We start from the raw sequence: 17,608 nt of genomic DNA, 5'->3' as shown, positions 1-17,608 counted from the left end.
ACTGTGTCCACTACAGAGCCCACTGCAATCTCTGCCAATCCTTGCTACCTCAGCCAGTCACACAGTCCTTGCTTTCTGCCTTTCCAGGGAATACAGAGCCTATAGAGTGTACACTTGCTGTCCTGATGGAGGACTCTACTGCACCAGTCTGCGCACACAGAGATCACAGAATGCCAAGGGCATTTGGGAGAAGCATTCATAGCTGTAGCTGGGGTGATCAGCAGTGCCTTCTGATGGGAACTTCTCACACCTGTTGTGTACCAGTGTGTTTCTGCAGGTTAGGCCTGTGTGTGTTTGCGTACCTTGCCACGTGTGGGTCCATGTGGTACTGCCCTGATTACTTTTCTCTTGTTGCTGAGGAAAAATATTTGACATCCAAAATTAGGGAAGAAAAGGTTTATTTAACTTACAGTTTTTGAACATTTCAGTCTGTACTCAGCTGGCTCCAAGGCAGGGTGGTGTAGCTAAGGGACAGCAGTGCTTGGCAGCCACAAATGACAACCGCAAATGGTAAAAAAAAAAAAAAAAAAAAAACCACCAGAAACTGTGCAGGTATGTTGTACCCCTGGGCGGGTATAACACTCATACCACCCATCCCAGTGCTAGATAATGAACCAATCAAAAAAGCTGGAGTCAGCTGCTTCGACGACTGCATGAGGCTTTGGGGGAGCCACCTGACACAAACCATAATAGGCAGGAAGCACAGGCATGTTCCTTTCCACCAGGTAATCAAGCGTCCCCAAGCAGTTCTTGCTATGGGTGAAAGTTGTCCTCACTCCCACATGTCCCTCTCTCCCACATGAAAGGGAAGCATCCTTCGGTGCTCGCCTGGTGGGCGAGATAAAGGGCAAACACTTCTCTGGTATCCGCTGTTCATCTCCCCCTCCCTACCCACGAAGTCCACTTTCTGAGACACTCCATTCAGTTTCCTTCTGCGCTATGGGCTTCTCTGGGATACTGACCTACGATGAGGAAGGCAGCTGATTGTCTCCTGGAGTCCTTTCCAGAAGGGCAGGGTGGCTGAACCCTCCAGTGAGTGCACAGCTTGGTCTGCTGTCAAAGTGGAGGGGCTAGAAAAAGAGAGTTCCTTCCTTTTCCTCACCCTCCCCCAGCTCTGCAGCCTCTGGAAGGAGCCCTCTCCCGGGTGCAATCTCAGCCCTCCAGGACAGTTCTGTCTCATGTGAACTGGGACCTGATTCCCAAGGACGCACCGGCAACCAGGACCAGCAAGTCGGGCCCTCAAGGACCTTGGCCAGAGCCCAAACTTCTCTGCTGGTGAGGGCACAGCCCAAGCGTCTGTTTTAGATTTGACCACAGCCTTTCACAGGTCTGAGCGCTCTGTGATGTTCAAACACACACACACACACACACACACACACACACACACACACACACACATACACACACGTTCCATTTACTTTAGGCTCCTAAGGAAGGAGCTGCTGAGGAATTCTTGTGGAGCAGGTCACAGCCACCCCACCAACCTTGCCAAACCAAACTGTCTGCAAGGCCCAGAACCCCGGGAGGCAGGAAGGCACCCAGCGGCCCCTGGGGAAGCCAGGGCGTCGCGCTCCACCCGCCGGCAGCGCCCTGGGCGCACCGGGGACAGATCGAGACACCCCTGCCTCCCCGTGGGACCTCCCAGGGCACCTGCCCAAGGCCACCCAGCTTGCGGCGGCCCTGGCAGAGCCGGACCTCCCAGCGGTCGGTGGGGGCGGTGACCGCCCGAGGCCTTCCCACGGCTCGGTGGCGCGTCACCGCGGGGGCGAGGGGGCGCCGGGGCGCCGGGGGCGGTGGCGCAGGAAGGGCCCTGGGAAAGGGCGACGTGGGCGCCCCGGGGCGGGGCCGAGGCGGGGCGTGGCAGGGAGACGGAGCGCCGAACACCGACCGACCGAGACCTCGGCAACCTGCGCTGGCCATGAAGCGGCCCAGGGAGCACGGCGGCTCCGATGGCGAGTCCGACGGACCCATCGACTTGGGCACCGAGGGCGACCTGAGGTGAGGCCAGGGCGGGGCGCGCCTCGACCGGTTCCTGAGCCAGGACGCAGACCTCTGCGTTCCACCTGGCCCTCCGAAGGGGCGGGTGCTCGACAGCTCGCAGGTGCCCGCGGAAGGGTGTGTGGGGACGTGTGCAGCATGTCGCGGTGCACGATCCCGGGCGATTCCTGGGTGCTCTCGCCGGTGTAGGATCTGGATGTTGAGCTGAAGGTAAGGTTTGTTCAGCTCCAAGGTCTGATGGTAAGTTGGTGTTGGTCTTTCTGTTGCCGCCCTCCCCCTTAAAGGACACTGGTGAGTTTTCCTGAAGACCTTAGGTAACCCCTATAGATTGTTGGTGGCATACGCCACTTTCCCTAATGCACCCTAGTTCAGGTGCAGTTTACATGTAGTTAACAAAAAACTTAACAGGAAAGGAAACCTCTCCTCTTTTGAGCAAATTGGACTCTGGAAGTAGGGTTTGGGTATTGAAGTCAATACAGACTTGTAAGGGCCTAGACTCCAATTCCAGTGCTTTGTCTTCTAAAACAACTTTGTTGCCAGTGTTCTTCAGCTCTTGATAAATATTCTTTCTTCCTTCAAACCTGTCCAACAAACTGAACTCGTACAGTTCCCAACTCGGGCTCTGTGAATGCTAAGTTTCCTTATCTGCCAAATGGGTATAAACAATAGAAGTGATTTCCTAATAACATTAGGGAAATCCAATGAAAGCTTAGCAAATGCTTTAAGAGTGGCAGGGACTGACTGGGAGCCTGTCTGCAGGTGTGGATTCCAGCCCAGTCTGTGTCACCACACCCCATGTAGCCAGCCTTCCTTCCTTCTTTCCTTATTTCTTCCTCCTCCTCTTCCTTCTGGTGCCGAGGATGGAACCCAGAGCCCACACATACTAGACAAGAGCGCTACCACCATGTAGCCTAGAGCCGTTGGATTCTCTGAGTCTGAGCCTCCATATCAGTAAAATGTGAGAGGGTGGGTGTGGGAAGGGGAAAACTGTCTCATTTCTCTTTCCTCATTCAAATCCAGCTCTCTAGAACAAAATTGGAAGGAGATCAGGTGATCCCGGCTCAATCACAGATCTTCTCTGGGTATGTAGTTCAGTGGTAGGGCTTGCACAGGGCCCTGGTTTTGATGCTCAGCACTATATAAATAAATTCCAAATAAAATGTCACCAACTACCAGTTATTTGTAGCTTATCATAGGTAATAGGACAATAGGTATTCCTCTTACATCTTGTACCTTGTTTTGGGATACATAATATAATGTCCTATCATCAGATAAATCTTTTTTTCTTTTTTTTTCCGAGACAAGGTCTTACCATGTGCTGTGTAATTCAGGAGGCAGGGATTGAACTCACTATGTAGCCGAGGCTGGCCTCAACTTGCAGAGATTCTGCTGCCTCAGCCTCCCAAGTGTTGGGATTACAGGCATGCATCACCATGCCTGGTGAGAGATAAACCTTTTAAAAAATTGTTTAGCAGAAACTGCCATTGAGAAAAACAAGTCTCTGAGCCTGTGCTATTAGCAGGGCGCAGCACCGTGTGGTGGTATGGAGTTCAATGTCATCTGGCCTTCCTGGATCAAAGGCACAAAATCAATACCAGAGAACTAAGTCAATCAGAGCTGGTTTCTGTCCTTCGCCAGTTTGCAGCCTGGGAAGTGACTCTCAGGTCACACAAAGACTGCAGGAGAGAGCCAGATCGGGCTGTGAGTGCACCTAAATGGGAAGAGGTAAATACTACCGTATTTGGATACGGCAGCGAGGGTTTGTTGAAGGTGTCACTGCTAGAAAAAAAGTGGACAGTTTTTTTTCTTCTGCAGCATTTTGCCATTTTAAGCCAGAGTCCATTTTTGGAGACTGTTCTTAGAAGAGCAGACTCCTCAGAGGAGGGCAAGCAGCTGGACATCTGGCAGAGGCTGCCTTATAGATGCCTCTTTGTGGCTCTCCTGAAAGGGCCCTCCCCCTGCAGACATAAATGCTTCAATTCAGGGGCTGCTGAAGGACGCCTGCTGTGGCCCAGACCCTGAGCTGGCATCGGGACCCAGATGTATCCTGCTCAGCCTCTGCCCTCAGGGATCTCCCAGGGAAGAAGAGCTTTATGTACAAAGAAAGACACATGACAGTAGCAAGGGCCACAGGGTGGGGGCAGCCAGCTGCTGTGGGGTCAGAGGCACTGTGCAAGTGCCCCACACCCGGAGACATGAGGGCAGGAGCGGGCCGTGTTCCCTTGTCACTAGGGACGTCTGCTTGGTGCTCGCATCCTGCCCCATCTGTGAGAAATGCCCACAAAGCTCCTGTCTCAACCTGGCCCCCGATACATGTTGGGTCCAAACACAGTACAACCTCTCCTTTACTCATGTGCAAACCATAATCCTGACCCTGGTGAGCACCTGTCACATGCCAGACTCTGGATCAGGGTCTGGGTGTTTCCCATATGATTTAAGGCACGTGGTTACCTTTGATGTCAGATGTGAGTTTGGCTCTCTCCACCATTTTTATCTCTTTCCGGGCCTCAGTGTCCTTTCCTACAAGATGGGGATGTAAACATCTGCCTCCTAGGGTGAGATTTTGATGTTTTATCTCCATGAAGCATATAACTCTTTCTCTTGGCCCAAAGTAATTTCTAATACATGCTGTTTTCTAAGGAGTTGTGAGTGTGTGTGGGTGGGAGGATCAGGTGGTCTGAGGAAGTCTGAAGACTGGACTTACTGGGCACGTTCTTTTTCTTTTCTTTTCTTTTCTTTTTCTTTTTTTTTTTTTTTTTTTGAGACAGGGTCTTGCTAGGTCGTTCAGGCTTGAGTTCACTATGCAGCCCAGGCTGGCCTCAAACTTAGGGTGATCCTCCTACCTCAGCCTTCCAAGTGCTAGGATAATAGGCATGCACCACCACACCTGGCCAACTGAGCACATTCTTAACTCTTTGTGTTTGTCACCCATCTATAAAATGATTATTTTTTCCTAAAAATGAAATGGTCCAAATAATTCCTTTCAGGCCCATATGCAATGAATGAGAAATATCGAAGTGCCATTGGAAACAAAATACTGGATAAGAGATACGTATGATGGGATCATAAGCATTTGGGGTGTACTGGCAGGACCACTGCATAAAAGGCAGTAGCTCTGGTTCTACTCTGGGGTCTCCTCTCATTTAGCCTGAGGGACGTCCCATCTCATCTATGAATGTTCTCATTTGACAAATGGGCTTCGTGACCTTTGAGATCTGTTCAATTGGAACATTTAGGTTCCACCTTTGGTTGATGCCAAATGGGTGAGATAATCGACCAGGGTCCCATGGGGAAGTTCCCAGGTGGAGTCAGCACTGCGGGTATTCAGGATTGGCAGCCAGACCACTAGAAAACTATGTCACCCCCCAGAGACTGCCCTGAAATTCTGGCTGGGGCCCTGACAGAGGCCAATGGAGCAGGTCTTAGTGGTCACTATATCCTTTCGGATCCATGGAAATCTGCTTTATCTCAGACTGTTCAGGGAGAAGCTCCACCTCTCCTCCCATGGTCAGGGCCAGGTCGCAGGCTGGACTGAGCTCTGGTTAGGAGATGAGAAGGGGACTGGAGGACTATTCAGACAGGCAGGAAGTAGGATTTAGGAGGGGAAACAATGCTCAATTGGGAACCAGAAGCCATGGATTCCCGTGCTGGCTTTGCTTCTTAGTAGCTGCCTGGGCCAAGCAAGCTGTGTTAGCTCCCCGAGGCAGGGAACCCTCATCTGTGAAATGGGCCCTTATAAATCTCAGAAGTGAGACACACATGTAGTGGTGCTAAGAAAATTACCAAGTGAGAGTCGCCTGTGAGATATAAGAAAGACGTAGATGCTGCTGCTGAAAAAAACTGACCAGAAGGCTGAAGAAGGGAGCGCAGAGCTGCCTTGCCCTGAAGTGGGTGCGTCTGACAGATGGTCCCTGGGGAGGGATCAGGCTGAAGGCAGTGACGTTCACACGGATAACCCAACACCCCGAGAGGACCTTTATCCAGCAGTGGGAAACAAAGGCTGTGTTTCTTCATGTGCCTTAGCTCTTGGGGCTTGTCCCCAGTAAACCAGTGGAGCTTTGTAAACAAGATGCCCTACGGATCTCAGGATCTGGCTGTTTGCGCTCTGGACCTAATGCGCGGGGCCTTGCCTCCCAGGAACTTTCCCAGGTTTTTGCCAGCTTTGCTTGCCCAGATGTTTGGATTGAAGATAGCCTTTTCCAGATGTGGCCAGACCAAGACAGAGCACAGCAGTAGGAACCAACAAATGCAATCTGGTCTCTCCTACAACCTTCTGTCTTTGAGATGTTGATGAAAAGGATCCAACCTTGGACACAAAGAAGATATTTCAATAGGCTGGGACCCTCCCACTGAGCCACAGGTGTCCCCTTTCCTCCGAGATCTAGGATGTGGATTTTTTTTTTTTTTTTTTTTTAGTGCTTACATCTGTGTTCAGTGATGCTAAAGGCAAGAGCTGCAGGAAGATGCTCTGCCATGGCTCTACCATGCCCCAAGCACTTGCTGAGGACTGAAACTACGATGGTGAATGAAATGAACATGTCCCATGGCCTCATGGGGCCTGTGCATCTGCTGGAGAGATGTTCACTAATCAAATAATCATTTGAGTACAAAATAACAAACTGATATAAATGTAGTGAATGCAGAAGGCTAGAAGAATCCTCTTTTTTTTTTTTTTTTTTTTTGTCTTTTTCATTTTTATCAGTACCAAGGATCGAACTCACAACCACCTGCTTGCAAGGCAGGTGCTTATGCCGCTGAGCTAAATCCCCAGCCCTGCTAGGAGAGTCTTGAGCAGGGGACATCTTCTAGGAAGATAGATGTCTGAAAAGGCTTCCAGTGGAGGGGACATTCCGTTTGACATCTGCAGGGAAGCAGTATGTGGAACGGCAGGAAGGAGGTGATACACTCGAAGGTTAGAGCAGCACAGCCTTGAGTCTGAAAGGTGATGGGCCAGCTGGCCCACCAGAAAGATGGTGACCCAGACACACTGGGAAGCCACTGAGGAGTTTAAAGAATGACAAGACTGGGTTTGAATTTAAGTGACTGTGGCCTGCGGAGGGACCCAGCAAGAGGCTGTTGCAATCTGCTAGGTGAGAGATGACAGAAGTATGGTCTAGAGAGGACTCATGGACGTAAAAAGCACAGACATGAGAAGTATTTTACACACGCCCAAGTTTTGATGCCATGAGGGTGAGGACAAGAAAAATCAAAAACAGTGCCAGGGATCTGTTTTGCAGGACTGGACATTGGGGTCTCCTTCCCTGAGGCAGGGAATCCCAAGCATCTAGGAGCTGGTGTGGGGCTAAAGGCAAGCTCATGAGCTCCTGTTTAGATGCATGCCCTTTGGCACCCAAAATGGCATGGGAGGCATGTTGTCCAGTGCTGGAGCTCAGCACGGGGAGGGCCGGGTCCCTGGGGATAAACAGGGTTTCCCAAAGGCTGAGCCCCAAGAAGGGTACCCAAGAAGGGCTGGGCCCAAGAAGAGTGCCTTAGTGCTGCCTGGTGAGCCTCTACAAGTACCCCTTGAAGGGGCCAGCAGTGGAGCTGCAGATTATTTGGTCAAAATCTGGGCCGGAAACCCCAGGCTGAGCCTCTTCTCCGTGTGGGGACTCCTGGGTGGGTGCTCCTGCAGAGGTGGGAGGGAGGCCAAGGTTTCAGCTGGACCTTCTAAGAGGCAGGAGCAGGTCCCAGAGCGTGCGAGAGGGGCCTGTGACCCAGATGCGCCCCCGCGCCCCCGCCGCGCCGCGTGGGAGGAGGCAGCAGCTGCAGGCTGCCGGGTGGAGGGAGAGGGAGAGGGAGAGGGCGGCGCGCCGGCCCGTGGGAAGCTGCGGCATCTGCTCTTTCCACGCTCCTTCCTGGCGGCTCCCTGTGAAACCCAAGCCTCCCGGCCTGGCCTGGCCCGTGCCCTCCTCCGCCCGCCCCCCGGATCGGGTTGCAGAAGCCGAGGGCCGCAGCGGTTCGCGTCGCCCGCCCGGCCCGACGGACGGACACAGCCGCAGCGAGGGGCAGGGGCCAGGCGAGCAGGTCAGGTCCCAGCCCAGAGGGGACCCCGGAGAGCCGTGAGGCTGGGGAGGGAGGCTGGGGCGATAGAAGGATGTAGCCTTCGGAGGAAGGGTCCGGGGGGAAGGTGGGAGCAGGCACCCCTCCTGTGCCCGCCTTGGGGCGCAGTCCCCGGAGCCTGTGGGGCTGCAGGGATGGATGGTGCCTCCCACAACCCGGCCTCCCAGGTCAGTCTAGTCCAGGGATGTGGCTCTCAGCTCTGAGAAACCAGCCTTTCCCTTCCTCTCCAGCCAGATGGCCAGGCCGCTGTCCACTCCCAGCCCTTCGCAGATGCAAGCCAGGAAGAAACGCAGAGGGGTGAGTGTCTGAGTCCCCCGGGGCCTGGTCCGAAGCATCGCCCCAAACTGCCTATCTGATTAGGTTCAAATGACTGTGTGGAGGACAGGGCAAATCACTTAACCAGTCCGAGGCTTGATTCCTCCTTGGTGTGACTGGAGTAAAAACCAAACCTGCCCCAAACTGAAATGAATCAATGCAACGCTCTGAGTAACACCCAGCTCGCAACTGCCTTATTTATTACGTTGTTCCAGCCCCCCTCTCCTTCTGTCTCCTCTCTGATCCAGAACTTTCCTTTTGTCTAAGGAAGGGGAGGAAGACGGAAAGAGGCTCACTGCCTGCTGCTCTCCATCTTTTTTTCTTTTTGAGTTGTACTGGGGATTGAACCTAGCGCCTTCATATTAGCTACATCCCCAGCCATTTTTTATTTTTTATTTTGAAACAGGTTCTCTTTAAGTCACTAAATTGCCCAAACCGGGCTCAAACTTTCGATCCTCCTGCCTCAGCTTCCCAGAATGCTGGAATTACCCAGTTCCGTCACACCCAGTTGACCGCTACTGTGCCTTTTATCCAGCCTCCTCTTTCCCCCTAGCGCACTGTAAGTCCAGAGGCCCAGCACTTAGAAGAGCGCACGGCACTGCTGTGTGCTTGCCATCAGCCTTGGGCAGACATCGCCTCCCACCTTCTGCTGCCAGGGTGGGAGGGGGCAGGTGGTGTGAATGAAGCCTCTACAGCAGAGAGAGCCACACCTAGGACCTCAGACCCGCAGCTGGACCAGCGGGGGTCCCCAAGGCACATGCGGGTGCTGTGGCTGGTCTCTCCATTCTGATTGAGTGGTACCCTGCAGTACCAGTGGCTGGGTATTTTGAATATCATCCTTACAGTCCAAGACAAGAGATCCAAGTGCTTCTTCTAGTTCTGCACTTTTTTGCTGTGTGACTTGAGCACATTACTTATCCTTCTCTGAGCCTCAATTTCTTTTTCCCTTAAGTAAGAACAGATTTACTTCCCTCTTGAGAAAATATAATGTGGGAAAATGCAAGTTGGTGTCCAGCAGGGCACGCTGGGAAAGGACGGAGTACCTTGTGTAACTTTCTGTCGTTGTTTTCCAGATCATAGAGAAACGGCGCCGAGACCGTATCAACAGCAGCCTTTCTGAACTTCGGCACTTGGTGCCCACTGCCTTTGAGAAACAGGTATTGCCGACTGTGCCAGAGAGTCTTGAGTGGATGATAGATACGGCTCGTTTCTTGTGGCCTCTCTACTGACGGCAGTGGCTGCTGAGGTGCCCTGAACATTTATGAGCATCTGTCCCTGGTCGGGGACAAGGGGAATGGAAATTCATACTTAGGTGTCTCAGGTGTGGTGGCTTTGCGTCTGACGTGTGTCTATTTGAGCTGAATCCTAAATATGGTCCTGAAGTATAGAGATTCTGCCCCTTTCAGGAAAGGAAAATGAAACACAGAGACAGAAGTACTACACATGGTACTAAATCAGACAGCTAGTAAGTAGCAGAGCATCATTGGAGCACAGGACTGTGTGCATGTCCCCTGATGTTTCCAGAAATATTTGACAATGGGACAGGCTGCTCAGGGAATGGGCGCTCTATCATTGAATATGTTGGGGTGTGGAGACCACACTGAGGAGTCAATTGATTGAATTAGCCAGCCTCAGTGATTCTACCTCCGGGGTCTTTGTCATAGGATCAGCCATGGACTAGACCTGTTGTCCACCCTCAAGGGACTTGCTTGAAAAGTGTGGCTCTGAGGAAGTGTGGCTCTGGGAAGCCAGGTAGTCCTGAAGGTCTAGGAAACATTTCCTGAGAAAGACATAGAAATAGCATGTGCTTCAGGGCCGAGATGAACTAGGTCTCAGGACAGGCTGAGGATGGAGTTGGATTACCAGGGAAGCTGGTCCGGGAGGCAAGTGGGTGCTGGAGGATGAAACCACGGACATAGACAGAACACTTGGGGAGAACACACAGAGCAAGAAGAGGGGGGCCCAGCACTCACTGGGCAGCAGTGTTTTGAAGGAAGAGGAAGAGGCAAGCCAGAAGGAAAATAGGAGTGGCTGAGGGGGCAGTGCAGCGGACAGCTGGGCTGATCTGCACGTGCGGGAGGAAGGCAGGAATCCAGATGGCTCGGCGTGTGCCCACAGGCGGCGAGGTGAGCTGTAGCTATGGACACTCTGCCTCTGTTCCCACAGGGCTCGTCCAAGCTGGAGAAAGCTGAGGTCTTGCAGATGACAGTGGATCACTTGAAAATGCTCCACGCCACTGGAGGGACAGGTATGGATATTCCTCACTTTGGGGAATCATTTTTACAAAAGCATCTTGAAGGCTGGGCCTCCGGGATCCACAGGTGAGCGAGGCTGATGCGGTCCCTGCTCTGTGGGAGCTCACAGTCTCCAGAAGAGCAGAAGCAGGTCCAGGTGTGAAAGTTTGCCAAACTCTCTGATTTCAGCCGCTCTCTCTCTGTACTTGGAGTGTGGCCCTGGCCCCAACCCTTCCTCTGCCCAACTCATCCCAGTCTCAGGCTTACTTACGTGTGACAGACTGTTCCGTGAGCTACCCCAGGGCCTTATAAGAAATAGCCTGAACGAGCTCATTCTCACTGTCGTCCCAGCCCGTGTCCTCGAGAGGCCCAAGGCAGGACCTGCCTAAGATGTTAAGCCGCTGACATTTCTTTGGTGTCTCTATCCATTGGCCTAGACCCCTGTGCTACTGTGTCCAGGGCAGAGCTAGGAGGCATGTCATGCTCACGGCAGGGGTCAGGACTGTAGTGAAACACAATGTCACTCATTCCCTTTGTTGGTTTTTGTTTTTTGAGAGTCTCGCTGTATAGTCCAGGCTGGCCTTGAGTTCGCTGTGTAGCCCAGGCTGGTCTCAAACTCACAGTGATCCTCCTACTTCACCCTCCCAATTACACCCTCCCAATCACAATCCCATGCTGGGATTACAGGCATGTGTCAGCACACCAGGCATCAGTCCATTATTTTAAGCTAGTCCTTTACATTCAAATCATGGACTTGTGACTGTGTGTGGTGGCACATGTTGGTAATCCCAGCACTCTGGAGGCTGAGACTGGAGGAGCGCTATGAGTTTAAGGCCAGCCTGGGCTACATAAGCAAGTTCAAAGCCAGCCTACATCACATTGCAAGACCCTATCTCAAAGTTTTTTTTAATTAAAATAAATAAAAATTTCAACAAAATCATGGAATTGTGGGTTTAGAAAAGACTTCCAGACAAATGGAAAATGTCATGAAGCTTCTCTGTGTGTTTGATGATTTTATAGTTGGGGAATCTTGAAAGTTCCACAGACCATGGCCACGAAGGTAGACTGCTTTTTGGAGGGTGGGGGACAGGGTCCCTCTATATAGTTCAGGCTGGCCTTGAACTCGCTGCTTAGCCTGAGCTGACCTTGAACTTGCTTCGGTCCTCTGCCTCAGCCTTCCGATTGCTGGGATCACAGGCATGGGTCACCACACCTCGCACTTGCCACTTTCTGAAGCAGCTCTGGAAGTCTTTTTTTGTAAGTATTTTTAATTGTGCTGCTGTGACTGTCGCAGTGTCCTGAAATGTTTCAAAACGTTTGGCTTTCATGATCATTTGACTGCTGGAGAGCCTGAAGTCACACAGTACCAGATCTGGTTAGTGAGGTAGGTGGATAAAGACGCACTGTGATTTTTTATGTGCCTGCCTTTCCATTGGATGGCACATGACAGCAGCGTTGCCTGTATTTTTTTTATCACACCTTGTAAAAACACGAAAGACTTCTACAACTAACTCAGAAAGTGGCAAGAATGATGGAATGAGTGGGTTTGAAGCAAGGGGCAGTATTTTGAGGGAGATTAATGGCAATATGTTGTTTACTATAATAAATTTTTAAAATTTCAATTTCAAACTGGGCAAGGTGGTACACACCTATAATCCCAGCACTCAGAAGGCTGAGACAGGCGGATCACCATGTGTTTGGGACCAACCTGGGCTACATATGAGCTCAAGGCCAGCATGCACTGCATAGCAAGACCCTACCTCAAAATAAAACAAAACAAAAATTCAACTTCACAGTTTTTGTTTTTGTTTTGTGACAAGGTCTTGCTGGGTAATACAGGCTAACCTCAAACTCACAGGAATCCTCCTGCTTCAGCCTCCTGAGAACTGGGATTACAGATGAGTGCCACCATGTTTGGCAGCTTCACTGTAGTTTTGATCCACCCTTATAAGTCCCCAAAACAATGTTCTATCACAGAAAAAGACAGTTGTATTTTGAGAGGCCTAACCTGGTGTTTCTCAAGCCTTAGCATGCAGCCGTGTCACTGGGGGCAGGCACAACTGTGGCCATCAACCCCTCCCACCCCAAGCTAAGGCAGTAGGTCTGGCTTTGAGTTTAGGCATCGACAGTGTGTCAAGCCTTCCTGAGAACCTTGGTGTAGCTCACTCTTATGAGACCCTCCTCAGAAGGAGTGTATCTGTAGCTGATGTCTAAGCATCCAGAGGAGCCATATTTGAAATGGCATTCATGCTTACCGTATTGAAAGCAGTGATTAATGTATGGGCAGCATTTTACAGCTTTCAAAATGCTTCTGTTTATGTTACATCCTTTGACTCCCATGAGAACTTGGAAGTGAGATCGTTCTCATTACTGTTATCTGGCTCGAGAGTGGTAGGAGGATAAGAAATTGCCGCTAAGAAGAGCACAGAGTGTGGATTCAAGTCCCGGCTATACCAATGCAATCGCAAGCAGAAATACTGAAAGATACCCAGGATTTGGAGGCAGATTAATGTATGTCAACAGGCGCTGATCAGGATCATTCCCAAGGTATCAGGCCCGATCTCTAGTAGTTTAGGGCTTTTATATAATGCATAGGTGGAGGGACAGAGGAGATGCAATGGAGGCACAGAACAGCCTGGCAGTTCTTCTGATTAGCTGGCAGGGTGGGACCATCAGCTCCAAGGGTAGATTAATGATCATCGGCCCGTGAAGCTTGGCACAATGCTTGGCATTTTGTATGTTTGGTTACGCCCTGGTGGTTACAGGGATCAGGAAAGTAATTACAAAGCCATGAAGCAGGTACAGAGCTAAACAGTTTCAGGAGAACAAAGTTTTAAAAAGAACAATTCTTCTTGTACAGTTTTCCCTTTCATTGGCTTTATGACCTTAGACAAATGATTTAAAATCTGTTCCTCAGCTGTCTCATTCTAAAATGGGAATAGCTGGGCATGGTACCACACACCTGTAGCCCCAGTGCTTGGGAGGCTGAGGCAGGCGGATCACTGCCAAGTTCAAGGCTACCCTGAGCTGCATAATGAGATCCTGTCTCAAAAAGCCAAAAATAAATTAATTAAATAAAATAGGAATAGGAAAGGAGTTTTTTGAGAATTAAATTAAATAATGTAATGAAGTTGTTAGTAAATACTTAGCAAGTGTTTAAATGGAGCATTAGGCAGGGTATGGTAGCACACAGCTATAATCCTAGCACTCTGGTAGGCTGAGGCAGGAGGATAAATAATTTTAGACCAGCCTGGGCAAGTTACTAATTTAACCAGACCCTTTCTCAAAATAAAAAATAAAAGTCAAGTGTGGTAGCATATACCTGTAACCCAAGCCCTTGGAAGGCTGAGGCAGGAGAATTATGAGTTCAAAACCAGCCTGGGCTATATAGGGAGTTCAAGGCCACCCTGAATGACATAGCAAGACCCTGTCTCAAAAGAAGGGGTAGGTGTGAGGATACAGCTCCATGCAAAAGCCCCGGGTTAAATCCCCATTACAAAAATAAAATGAGTACCAAACACTGAAAGGTAAAGGGATTTATGCACACTAGCACAGCTAAGTATGCAGCAAGCCAGGTCTCATCTGAAAGTTGGCCTGACTCCAAATATAGCTGTCCCCTGGGAGACCTCAGCCTTGAACCAGGGACCAGTTTCTGCTGCCTCCGTGCGGCCTGGGCCTGTTTGCCCAGAAACAGTCCAAGCAGGAGCAGGTGTGTAGAGGCAGTGAGTGTCAGTGCCTGTGTAATGGCCACTTGGTCCCTCGTTGATACCAAACCAAAGAGGGGTTGCTGGCCAGGTGGCAGCAGCCGAGGACCAGGGAGCAGTCTTGCATCCCAGGCTGGTTTTGGAACCAGGAGGAAAATCAGGTGCAAAGAAGGGCTTGGCAATAATAGAAGCAATGACTTTCTCTTTGCTCACGGAGCATTTTCTATGCACTGCTTCATTTCACCTTCACAGCTCTGCCCAGTGTGTACTGTCATCTCCCCATTCCATAGCCAAGTAAACAGAGGTGTACAGAGATGCAGAGACTTGCCCACTGTCAGCCTGTGGTTAAGTTGTAAGGATTTGAACCTAGTTTCCAGAGGCCTCATGCTTCGCTGCTACCCAGCCCTGCTGTCTCCAAGGGGCTTCCAAGCTCTCGTGGCCACTGTTACTGCCTCCCCTACCCAAGGCTGCTCCCATTGGCAGGCGGGGTTTACTCTACACCTGCACATGCACGGCCTGTTCGCCCCAGTCAGTGTCTACTGAATGAAGTTGTCTTGGCCATCAAGTTTGTTCTTTGCATGGATTGCGCATTCTGATGAAAACCATACATTTTGTATAGTTCCAAGTTCATAGTCAGTGAACTCATTTGATTCTCATAATTTACTATCCTCTATCCCAGGTAGGAATTTTTATTCCTATTTTACGCATGGGAAGACTGAGCCTCAGAGAGGTGCAGGGACACAGACAAGGTCACTGAGTGAGTGGGAGGGGCAAGTCCAAAGTGCAGACCATCTGGCCCAAGCCCTAGGCTTCTCCCAGCTCAGCATCCCCTCATAATGCCTCGCTTTGCAGGATTCTTGGATGCCCGAGCCCTCGCAGTTGACTTCCGGAGCATTGGTTTTCGGGAATGCCTCACGGAAGTCATCAGGTACCTGGGGGTCCTGGAAGGACCCAGCAGCCGTGCAGACCCTGTCCGGATTCGTCTTCTCTCCCACCTGAACAGCTACGCAGCTGAGATGGAGCCTTCGCCCATACCCACCAGCCCCCTGGTCTTGCCTGCGTGGCCCTGGTCCTTCTTCCATAGCTGCCCGGGGCTGCCAACCCTGAGCCATCAGCTCGCCATTCTGGGGAGAGTGCCCAGCCCGGTGGTCCCCAGTGCCTCCCCTCTTGCTTACCCCATCCCAGCCCTCAGAACCGCACCCATGCGCAGAGCTTCTGGCTCTATCCTGCCCACACGAAGGAGTCTGCTGCCCAGTCGGGGAGCCCCTTCCATCCTCAGGGACCGGCCCCTTGAAAGGCCAGTGGCCCCCCTCCATGTGGCCCCCAGCAGCAGGGCTGCCAGGAGCAGCCACCTCCTTCCCCTCCTGCGGTCTTCCTCCCCTGCAGACCCCAGTGCTGTGGGGAGCCCAGCTAACGCGGCTGTGCCAGTCTCCAGTGCATCCTCTGCAGTGCCAGCCGGGAGACCTTCGGGAGCTGTGCTCTGCCGCTCCTGGGCCTCTGAAATCACTGAAATTGGTGCCTTCTGAGCTACCCCTCGCATCCGCAGGAGCAAGGAAACTCTAAAAATTGTCACTGTCTTTTTTGCTTTTGCTCTACAGACAGGGGCCTCCATAAAGGGTCTTCACCCATCAGAGGTCCCTTCCTCCTCCTCTATGCTGACCCAGTTGTCCCCCTGGCTCCTCTCCCCTAGAGTGGTTCTGATTCCAGATGTTTGGTCTCATTTCTCACCTGAGCGATGAGTCATGGGCCTCATGAGCCCCTGAGAGCCATGCCCAGACCTCTCTTCCACCCAGGATGTGTGATCTTAGATCCGGGGCAAAAGCTTTAGTGTAAAAGGATGCCAGATCGCCTCCTGTCCTGGAGACAGTAACTGAGAAGGGCCACCAGTGAGTTTCTTGGGCATCCTGCCTGCCCCCTCCCACCTGTCTTTGGCCACCCCATCATGGCGAGGCACAGGACAGACCCATTCTCCGCTGCAGCCAAAGCCTGGGTGCTGGGGGCCCAGCAGGACCTGCTGCTGCTCTCCTGCTGGTGAGGATGTGCACCCTCCTGCAGGCCAGCAGACCCCTGCCCACAGCCGGCTTCCCCAGGAAGGCTGGAAGGTTTCACAGAGCTCTGTGACAAGGTACCTTCATGACCGCCAGGCCATTTGTGACAGCACTGCCTTGCAGAAGCCAGCATGAGCAAGCGAATACCCCAATCCCTGCCTCTGGCAGTCACTGTCCTCTCTGCGTGTGGTCCTGCCCCATGGGGTGCACAGTGCGAGCACCACGGCCCCTGTGGGCATCCTCTTGGGGTTCAGCACCAGATGCCTGAGCTGTCTGCTTCGCGTCAGCTTGCAGAGTCTAGACTGTTGCCACGGCCAACGGCTGTTCAAGCTGGACAAAAATAACTGCGAGGAGGGGCAGGAGGAAGAAGAATCGAAGGCGGCTGGCCCTTCAAGGTCACACAGAGGGTCAAGGGCCTGAGATCCTGTTCACCCAGAGGCTGCACCCTGGCTCTGCTCAGAGGCCGTTTCATTCCACAGCTCTGCCTTAGGCCATTCTCCTCTAATGGAAGAACAAAGGGCCTGGTGTCCATGCCCAGTGGAACAGCAGAGACTGGAGAGACATTCAGGGTTGCCACATTAGTTGACATAGTGCAGAAACATTTCTGTACTCGGAAAAACCTCCCCCTGCCTCCCACCCAGTGCCTCTGAGTGCCCCGGGCACTGGACATTTTCCCAGGACCACCACCATCTGGCTTACCTAGGTTTCAAGCCCTAGGCTTTGGGGTTCCCCAGCTGACCACTCATTAGTGCTCATGCCACACTGGTTATTAAATACTTTCCATGTCTCTGATCCAAGACTCTTGGACTTCTGTCCTTTGAGGGGACCCGCCTTCCTCAGAGGCTACAGCACAAAAGTAGAGTTTGCAAAAGCCCTGGGCCAAAAGGCCCTTTCAGGGAAGTGAGGCCAAGGGCAGAGGTTATTGGAGTGATCCAGAGAGCTCTTTTCAAAAGCAGGTTGCTCAGGAAGGGACATAAAAAGGTAAGTATACCTTTCATTTCTTAGTGAGGACAGCCAGCTTGGTCAGTTTGCTGACCCATCTGAGCTGGGCGACAGCAAGGCAAGAAGGACTAGATGTGGAGAGGGGATTCTGGCAGGGGCTGCACCTGAGGGGCGAGAGGACAGCACAATCATGCAGGCTTCCAGGAGCTGAGAGGGGACAGGGAATGACAGGAGGCAGAACTAGACTCCCTTTTTTCATGAAGGAGAGGACATCTGAGTCCTCCCCATCCTGGTCCTCCCTCTCCTC

At 51.8% G+C, this 17,608-nt stretch overlaps 1 protein-coding gene across 5 annotated transcripts; it reads left to right on the top strand.

Annotated features, from left to right (window-relative positions):
* The first annotated feature begins 1,840 nt into the window (after positions 1-1,840).
* Heyl (hes related family bHLH transcription factor with YRPW motif like) lies at positions 1,841-17,151 on the top strand. Of its 5 annotated transcripts, none has more exons than XM_003462268.5 (5): positions 1,841-1,998; positions 8,289-8,355; positions 9,447-9,530; positions 10,540-10,621; positions 15,164-17,151. In XM_003462268.5, exons 1-5 carry the CDS (start codon positions 1,919-1,921, stop codon positions 15,835-15,837), a joined length of 987 nt encoding a protein of 328 aa, XP_003462316.1. In that variant the 5' UTR covers positions 1,841-1,918; the 3' UTR covers positions 15,838-17,151. The 5 variants fall into 5 exon arrangements, with proteins under 5 accessions (XP_003462316.1, XP_063092225.1, XP_012997964.1 ...); XM_063236155.1 differs by having other exon boundaries at positions 1,856-1,998; positions 8,293-8,355; XM_013142510.3 differs by lacking the exon at positions 1,841-1,998 and adding an exon at positions 2,017-2,208.
* The last annotated feature ends 457 nt before the right edge of the window (positions 17,152-17,608 follow it).

This window comes from Cavia porcellus, unplaced genomic scaffold (assembly GCF_034190915.1).
Source record: "Cavia porcellus strain 051 isolate PalLab524CR breed Dunkin Hartley unplaced genomic scaffold, mCavPor4.1 scaffold_25, whole genome shotgun sequence".
Classification (NCBI taxonomy): domain Eukaryota; kingdom Metazoa; phylum Chordata; class Mammalia; order Rodentia; family Caviidae; genus Cavia; species Cavia porcellus.
Note: the sequence above shows the minus strand (reverse complement) of the source record. Positions and strands in the feature narration are given on the sequence as shown.